The sequence below is a fragment of the Balaenoptera borealis genome (genome assembly GCF_965194805.1).
Source record: "Balaenoptera borealis genome assembly, chromosome: 11".
NCBI classification, from domain to species: domain Eukaryota; kingdom Metazoa; phylum Chordata; class Mammalia; order Artiodactyla; family Balaenopteridae; genus Balaenoptera; species Balaenoptera borealis.
Window position 1 is genome coordinate 35,249,756 of NC_138868.1, and position 9,736 is coordinate 35,259,491.

The 9,736-nt window shown below is 35.0% G+C and overlaps 1 protein-coding gene and 1 long non-coding RNA gene across 2 annotated transcripts in view; one reads left to right on the forward strand and one right to left on the reverse strand.

Annotated features, from left to right (window-relative positions):
• Nucleotides 1-9,736, forward strand: part of LOC309606032 — a 1,194,635-nt gene that overhangs the window by 580,135 nt on the left and 604,764 nt on the right. The gene's annotated exons all lie outside the window — the stretch shown is intronic.
• SLC17A6 (solute carrier family 17 member 6) overlaps nucleotides 1-9,736 on the reverse strand; it is a 45,292-nt gene that overhangs the window by 23,154 nt on the left and 12,402 nt on the right. The window contains exon 4 of the mRNA XM_082342465.1: nucleotides 876-990. Within this exon, the coding sequence (XP_082198591.1) occupies nucleotides 876-990 (115 nt within the window). The remainder of the gene's footprint in view (nucleotides 1-875; nucleotides 991-9,736) is intronic.

Here is a 9,736-nt window from a genome sequence, read left to right on the forward strand (position 1 = left end):
CCCGCCCTTCAAGACTTCCTACTACCTCAAGTTTCTTCTGATTAAGGCCAAAGAAAAGATCCTCTATTACTCAGTTCATCTGCAATTCTGAACAGTTTGAGTAATTTGAGAGACATTTTTGTGAGGCGTTAAACTCAGTTATCCCTAAGTATAAGGAATCCCTACAGAGGAAGGTGACGCTTAGCTCCTTGAAGGTCATACTTCCTGAAATTAGTGTCTAGAACTTAAAACCTTTAAAATATTCTTTTTCTGTTATCTTGATCCTATCATTTCTTCTTTCTTTATGGAGAGACAGGAAATTGTTTTCAGTGCCTTAACACTTTATCTGGCTTGTCTACTCCCACCATACTTCATGGAAAGAGAAGGGGCAACAGGTATGCCATTCTCAAGTTTTTAAATGATGTTCTTTCAAAGGCTACAGGCTGATGGAGCAAAAGTCAATCATTAGAGTTAGATGCCAAAAGTATACATTCAATGAAATGTTTTAGCGAAAACTCAGATCGTGATTTAAAGCCAACAGGGACTTGCTATAAAACTCTCCAAAGGTATTAATTCAAGGTTATCACCAGCAGAGGATGGACTCAAAATTTTTATCACAGCACATTAACAAAAGTGCCTGTTTTGTTTTTTTTTTAAGTCAAACAGTCACTAGACATTTCTTTAACACCACTAAATTCTAGAGAAGTGGGGGTAAGCAGTCACAGTTGTAGTTTGTCATCATTTAAAGACATCTGATTTCTAATTTTCCAATTTTTTTTAGCACTCTGTAGACAAAACCTAATAAAATATATTTATTTGTAGATCAAAACAAAGATAATCTTCTGATTCTTACTAGCATGCCAACCTTAAAGTGATGTCATCCTGTAGTTGCATACCTCAACAAGTCCCTGCAGTATCCTAACAAAGATGACACACCCATAATGCACTCTGGCTGCTGATGGGATTAGCATGTTCAGGGTAGAGGTAAGAAGTATGGCAGCTCCAAAAACCCTGAAAAATAAAAGGAGTTAATAGATCTATGTTTCTCAGATCAAGTTAATTGCAAGCAATTTTAAGGTAGACTGTTTTTTTCTAAAAGAATAAGAATGTTCTGAACTTGATTGGCTAGCCATTGCAAATAGATACTTGGACTACCTTGAATTGCTACATCATTTGAAGCACAAGAAATAAAAGAAGGACCCAATAAATCTGGTTATACTTAATTTTATTCACTTTCTTCACAGATCTAATTACAAACTGCAAATAGATAATTAATCATTGTATATGTTTTTGGTCTATATATCAGTCTACAATGTAAGGTGCTTAAGGGCAAGAGCTTGTTTTTCAGATACACTTTTGTATCTCTAATGCATAGCACAGTGCCTGATACATAGTAGATACTCACTGAAGAGTTGTTGAAGAAATAATAAATGCCTAAATGGAATTGTACCTCATGTGATACCATGAAGCATGGTAAATATGATTCCATTCATAAAATTTTATGAAACAAATCTCATGATCAGCTCCCTCAGGACACGTTTATAATAGAAATCATGATCACTTAATATACCTATCTCAGGTTTGTATGTCTTTTTGTGTAGATGGGTAGGTGGTGGGATTCTGTCTGAGGCACACCTGTCCTTGCATACATAAAAACAACAGTTCAAAATTACTAACACTTTTATCCATCTGCAAGTAAAAATTCCATTCAATCATCAGCCGAAAAATCTTCCATAATGCTAATACTAAGCAAGAAAAACATCTCCTTAACTGGGTAAATTTAGAAATATTTTCTGGCAAGGAAATTTGGGGACACATTATATCTAATGAGCTAAGCTGTGTGTTCTGTGCAAGTTTTTTCAAGTCAAACTTTGAGCCTTGGATTCAGTCAAGATTGGTTGTTCACAGAAGCTCTCATTTTTCCAAGGGCTCATTTAAATGTAACTGTTAAAGACGTGAGTTTCTGAAAGGGGCCTTGATCATTATTAATCTGCTCCTGAAATTTGAGAAATGGCTTTATGAAGGGCTGAAATGGATCAGCTCTTTTTCTATGAATCATAGACTGAACCAAAAATATTTATTTACTTGATGTAGCCTAATATCCACCTGTCCTCAATGGCTTCTCTTCAGAAGTAACTAGTCACTCAGGAGGTAAATATTCTGTTCCATTCTTCCTCTGTGCTGTTGCTGAATAGGTATCTTTGAGTTTGAGTCAAAGAATAACTTATTTCCTAAACGTTTAGCACAAAATAGAAACTTTCTATTCCTAGAAATGATTATTCCCATTAAAATGCCACACATGCAGTGATATTAAACTTCTGCCAAATATAGATTTATTTTTCAGAAAATAAATGCAAAAATCCCATAACCTGTCTTTATAAAATAAAAATCCAAAATTGTTATTTAAATTGATTTAAAATGTATTTTCATGCTTGATTACTTTCAAGTTGAAGGAATTTTCACCTCTTTTAAGACTGAAATCCACATGTTCTTGTGTGCAAATCCCAGAACACTTTGGAGGTTTCCTTTAGGGCTGAGAGGAACTAGATAGAAGGAAATATATGTTGCAAGTTTCCTGGACCTAGTGGTAAATGGTACCTGATCCCAAAGCCCAATGAGGAAAACATATTTTTCCCCTATTCTGGGAGTTTGAATGTTGAACATGTGCAACAGAGAGGATGAAGGCAGAAAGTGCAAATGACACAGGAGTTTTGGGCATATGGGTAGGCTGTCTTGATACTGAAAAACTAGTGTTGAGAGCATCTTTCTGTAGATCCATCCCACTTTGCTTATTATGCTTGATAATAATGAGACTGGGGCTGCTTAAGACATCAAGGATAAAGAGAACCAGAGCTACATGGTGCTAAAGGATTTTCAAAAGTGTCTATATGAGTTATGCATCCACCCCATTCAGCCCTTTGGAAGAATTCCTTCAAACTGTCATCTATGAACCAGCTGCATTAGAATTCCCTGGAATGCTATTAAAAATGCAGATTTCTCACTCCAGACTTTCCAAACCAGAATGTGCTAGGAGTGAAGCCTGGAAATCTGTTCTAATAAGTAGTCCAGGTGATAATTTTGCATGCTAAGTTTTACAAAAAAATAAAAACAACAACAAAAAACCACTGTACTTTTTAAAATCCAGGTTTATCTAACATGTGTCTTCTTTTCTAATACTGTACTTATTTTGAAAGAATGATGCATGATGTTTATTTTCTATGAATATAGCTTTTAATCATCAGCTTCTTTCTCCCTATTTGAAAGAGTTTAAAATACTGCTATCTCTAGATAAACTAGAGAGAGATGAATTTTATCCATTCTTTAGCTCAAGGTTTCTCAACCTCCACACTATTGATATTTTAGGATGGTTAATTCTTTGTCGTGGGATGTAGTCCTGTGCATTGTATCATATTAACAGCACCCCTGACCTTTATGCACTATATGCCAGTAGCACATGCCTCCAAGTTATGACAACCAAAAATGTCTCCAGCAATTGCAAAATATCCCTTGGGGGACAAACTCACCTGCTAGTAGAGCTGAATCAATTATGAACTATTTGTTACTCAACTCACACTATAGTCAGAGCTAAATTTAATAAGCGCTTATTTAACTTGCTAGACACGATGCTAACACTTCACATGCCATAAAACCCACAACCATCTAACAACCTAATGACATGGGCATTATTAATACACCCATCTTATAGATGAAGAAACTAAACCTGAGACAAGTGAAATCACTTGCCCAAGTTGTTAACCAGCTCTAGGTAGAGGAGACTTGCTTCAAATCTAGTCTGTCTGATTTCAAAGTCAGTGGGTTTTGCCACTGGGATTTATACCTAATTATGCACATAATATGTAGTTAGTAATGTGTTTCAGTATTCTAACCATAAATTTAAATAATCATCTTCACAAAGCTACTTGAAATCACACTACTATTCCTGAGATAAAATGTCAATAGATCACTTTAGATGTTTATTTTCCACTCTTACCCTGAATATAGTGTTTGCAATTATATAATCTGTGACATTTCTAAATGCTTCCTACTTTTAACTTTCTTAATCTGTTTAACCATCCATTTTTATTATTAGTGGCCATTGCATCATAAAAATGGATTGACTTTTTTTCTAACTATTTAAGAATACAATCCATCGAACTTTTCAGAACCTAGTGTTCTTTTCTAATTTCATGAAAATGATATCCAAATCAACAGCCAAGTAATTAAAATTATGGTTATCAAAATTCTCAGCCAATATGGGAAGACTTTACAATTTTTCTTGATGTACTACATACAGCCAAAACTGAAGCAGACACTTCATTCAACACTCATTTATGCATTCACACTCCAAACCTCTGTGAGACTATATTTAAGGTACTGTATTGAGGAGAAGGGAGCTACAATTTACAGAGCACTTACTATACTTTCTCCACCTACATTAATTCACTTAATCCTCACAACAACTCTCTGAGTTACACTTTCTTTTCATTTTATAAATCAGAGAGTAGAGACGGACTGTGCAAGACAAAAGCAAGCAATAGAGCTGATATTTGAATCCAGAACTGTCAGATATGGAAATCTGTAAATCTGCGCTCTTTCATCTACATGATGCAACTAGGCAGCTAGAAAAAGGCAAGGATATCCTTGGTGTAGTAGAAGAGAAAAGGAAAGACAAGTAGCCAAGCGACAACATATGCCAAAGGTCAAAACAAGAGTACAAATGGAAAGCAAAGGAGAGAAAAGTCCATTCCAGCTGGGGTGACCAGGAAACAAGTCCATCAGGAGGAAACTTTAAAGTTGGGCTTTGGAAGATTAATCTAAAAAAGAATGAAGAAATTCCAAAGAGGAAATGGATCAGCAAAGTTTTGAAACATAGAAGAGATTACATTACATACCAAAAACTAGGGCAGTATTGAAAATGGCTGGACACAGTAGTACACGTGAGTAGAAGTAAGAACATCAGGAGTGAGATGATCAACAGGAAAGTTGTGAAGAGGGTTTGAGGAAATGTAGATAGGATAAGGAAGGCAAGAGAAGAGAACATAAGTCCATGACATCTTGGAGATGATGGAGTTTAGGGTGATCATAGAGGGAAATCAATTATGCCCCTAAAGTCAAGTAAATATGAAGCTTACTGAAATTGAGAAGAGAGGAAACTATGAAGTCAGGGAGACAGAAGGTGACCAGCATGCATGTAAGTTCAAGTAAGATGGAGGCTTGCAGGGGAGTAAAGGGGCCAAGGTCAGTAAAGTTGGTAGAGAAAAAAAAGATGACATAAATATTGTACAGAAATTTTTGTAAAACTTTAGCTTTATTGCTTAATAACTATGTGATTGGAAAGTTACTTAATCTCTCTAGGCTTCTGATTCCTTGTCTATAAAAAGGGCAATGCTGTGTAATGGTCTAGAGCATGGTTACTAGGCCAGACATCTGGGATTCAAAGTCCATTTCTGTTACTTATTAGTTGAGTGATCTTGAACAGTTTATTTTACTATCTATGCTTCATTCCTCATCTACAAAACATGGATATTTACAGAACCTATGAGTTATTACAAATTAAGCACCCAGAAGAATGTCTGGCATATCCTAAGCATTTAAGATTCAATGTTCAATGATTATAGTAATCTATTATATTTCATAGGATTGCTGTGAGGCTAAATGAAATAGTATACCTAAAAGGCTTAGTCTGGTGCCTGGCACATAAAAATACACCCATAAATGTGAGTCAGTCAAGTAGAAATAATCATAGCCAATGGTGTTATGCTAGTGTGTGCCAGACACTATTCTAGATTCTCATTTTAAACTAACAACTATATTAGAGGGCCACCACTACTATTCTTATTTCACAGATAAAATAACCAAGTCCCAGTGAGTTAAATAAGTTGCTAAGGTCACATAGACATTAAGTGGGGAACTATGATTTATAATGACTCAGTCTGGTTGTAGATCCTAGTTATTTAACCACTAAGCTCTATTGTACTTTAATAGGGGCAGAACTAATACTAGCACTAATATTGCCAGCAGCAACAGATAAAATAACAAAAACTCTGAAAGACCAAAACATTATTGAAAGGTGGATTGTCAAAGCAGTGGGGAGTGAGAGCAGAATTCTACTCTGTCCTTCCTATGGTTTGTTTGTTTATTTATTTAGTACAGTTGACTTACAACATTATATTAGTTTCAGGTGTACAACATAGTGATTCAATATTTTTATAGATTAAACTCCATACAAAGTTATTATAAAGTAATGCCTATAGTCTCTGTGCTGTACTTACATCCTTGTAACTTATTTAATTTATACCTAGTAGTTGGCTTTGAAGTAAGTAGTTAAATGGAGAGGCTCATTTCAGGAGGGTTGTCTTTTTATGAACAAAATCTAAGCTTCACAAAAGAAGTGGAAGAAATAGTAAAACTGAGTATGGAAAAGAAGTTCTAGGATATAACATAGTTCAGCACTACGATTTCCAGAGTTCCTCAGGTATGATCATCACCTTAGGAAGCTTGTTCAAACACGGAGTGCTGGGTGCCAGCGCTTCTGATTCCCTAGGTTTGCACGGTGCCTGAGAATCTGCATTTCTAACAAGTTCCCTGGTGATGCTGATGTCGCTTTTCGTGATATTAGAATCATTGATTTAGCAGTACTATGCTAGATATTCCCCCAGCTGTCACAAAAGAGACAGATCTGGGGCAAGGGGCAGGCCCAGAGAGAACAGAGCTTGTCATAGCTGAAGTAAGAGCCTTACCTTTTATTATAGAGGGGAGCAGCATGGGTGGAATGGAAACACCTGCTGAAAAGGACAATGTCCTTTATAAAATACAAATCATAATTAGATCATTTGATCAAGACCCAAAGTGAAGTTCTTTGACGTGGTTTTGATTGTCTTCATTAACCAAATTGACCGAGCAGCTGCCATATTTTTCTTGGGGACATATAAACAGCATGACATAACATTAGTTAAGAATACACGTTCTATGGTTACACTGTATGAATTCAATTTCCAACTCTAATTTCTTACTACGTCTGACCTTGTGCAAGTTGTTAATACTTGAATTCTCTAAGCCTTACCTTCTCCATTTGTAAAATGGAGATAATATGTCTTCATAATTCAAGGAATTATCATGAAGATTAAATGAATCAATTATGAAAGGAGACAGTATCTGGTTAACAGTAAGTAGTTTATAATATCAGCTATCATGATATAGAAATTCCCTAACATTCAACAGAGTTTTCAGAGAAGTGTCATTCTCTGTCTTTTTCTTCCAGAATGTTTTTGCCCTAATTAATAATGCTATTTCTGTGACCATGGATTCAAAGTCGTTCTGTATTATCCTGAAATTCTAGAAGCTTAAAGTGCATGAATTCTAGCTCCCGTTCTGAGGGCATATAGAATTGATTAAAATGCGTCAGCCTCTCAATCTGTGCCTCAATAGTCTATCTAAAATACCTGACAGGAAACAAACAAGCAAAAATTGACAGCCTTCTTCAGATCAATTTTACTTGTCTTGGAATCCCCACAGACTTGCCCCCAGTACCTACCCACCATACACACACGCATGCCTTTCTTTTCCAGCTAATTGCCTCTCTCAGATATTCCTAAAGCACTGTAGATCATTTTTATAAGACTTAACCCAAGACATCATGCGTTCCTCCATCCCCCACGTTATTTGTGTCTCTTGGCAGACACAGTCTAGGTCTTTCATTTCTTCAAACTCCTTGATGGTAGCAGAATACTTTGCATGTGGCATGCTCTTAAGAAATGATCACCAGTTTCTTTTTTATAAAGATTTTAAATCAAGGGAAATGAAATCTTCTCTTCCTGAGATATACGTAGGTGATAACAGGTCTTTTTTTCTTTGAGCTTTCTTTATCCCAATAGCCTTAAAATCAATTGACCATTTATTTGTTCTTGAGTTTTTAATGGGGACAAACTGCTGTTCTGGGTATCCTAATAATTCTAGGAAGCTGAGTTACACTCATAGAATAACTGTAGGATGGTAGCTATGGACTATAGAATTTAGAGTACTCTTGTGGATAAATCCTCACTTGAAATAGTTGCTGAGTTCAAGTACATGACCCAGTCTGGCCTCACCCTTAAGTCTTCCAGACAACACTGTGGAATCTCCTGAAACCAACTGCCATTTCACTTTCTGTTCAGCACAACATCCTCATTAGCTTTTGAAACCACTGTCTTTGAAGCTCTGCTTTCAAAATTAAACTAGGTGGTAATGCTTCAGAGGTGATATATTGTCCTCTTAAAGAATCTCTCCATTTATCAATATTTAACATAATTGTGTATGTTGTATTATGCTTGATAGTCATAATTCTTGTTTGGCTTGATGTTACAAAAACAAACAAATATAAGCATTGCATACATTTTTGATATCTCAACAGAAGGAAATAGATTACATACTAAGAAACATTTAATATTCATGTGAGTTTTATTTTCCCTAGCACCAGTCTCTGACACGCAATTGCATTTCACGGCAATATTGCCCTGAAAATACTACCCAGCATTACCTGTTTTTCAAGTTTATCAAAAGACTTGTCTAAAAATCAAAACGATGCAAATAAATAAATATTTTAAATTATTCCACAGCTGTGCTGCTCTTTCCTATGGACCTAGCCCAGCACTAAGTAATGTAGTAATTTTTTAAAAGAGACTATAAAATAGATTTTTTTTTAAAGAACATACACACAAATCTATTCAATAGGAAAAATATATTTAGTAAAGAAGCACATCCTTTGAAATCAGACATACTGGGGTTCATATGCCAGATCTTCCTCTTACCAGGTAGTGATCTTTGGGAAAATAACTCTGCTATTCTGTGTTCAGTTCTCTCATCAGTAAAACAAGTATAATAATGTCTGCCTTATAGAGTTGCTATAAGGAAGAATGATGATATGTATAAAAAGTTTAGTGATACATATATTTATTATTCTATTTAATTCTAATTGCATCTGCCTCCTGAAATGGAAAACTAAGGCAATTATGAAGAAAATTTATATTTCATATCCTCTCTCTTCCCACCCCCAATACAAATGTACTGTTTAGGGTGAGGTAGAAATTTTATACCTGAATGATCTACTTCACATTGATTGAAAAGCTCTTCTGATATTCACTCACCCCTCTCCACTTCACATAATTAGAGTGTCTCTTCTGTGTTTCCATGCAATGGAGCTGGCTTTCTACTTTTCCCCATTTTAATCTAAAAGCTAGATTTCTGGACTCTTTTTAACTATGGATTAGGAGAAGGCTGTCCTCTACTCCATCATATAAATTAAACAGTCATGCTATTGCTTGACTTCAGAAGGCTCAAAGAGAAAATTTGTGTTGTTTTTCAGATTCATTTTTACAACCTTTTTGTCTTTTGAAATTCCATTGTGGATTTTTTTCAGGTGCATTTTTCAATGCCTCGCCATAGGTTAAATGTTAAACTTTAAAACATATCAAATAATAATGTAGTTTATCTGAGAATGTTTTAATGAATTGGTGATTATAGAATAGACATTTAAGACTCTATTCAATATAATTAACCAATTACACACTTGTAAAATTAATCCAATTTCTGATTTATAGCCTGGGTTTTCCATTTGTTTTGTTTCTTGCTTTATAATCCATTTCAGTTAAGAAACTCACATAAGGTCTGATCACTGCTTCTTCCAAATAAAGGTGAATAATGTGAAGAAAAATAAAGAAATATTATATTTTATATTAAAAAACTTTTTTAGAAATAAATTTCCCCAAATAAATATTTTTCC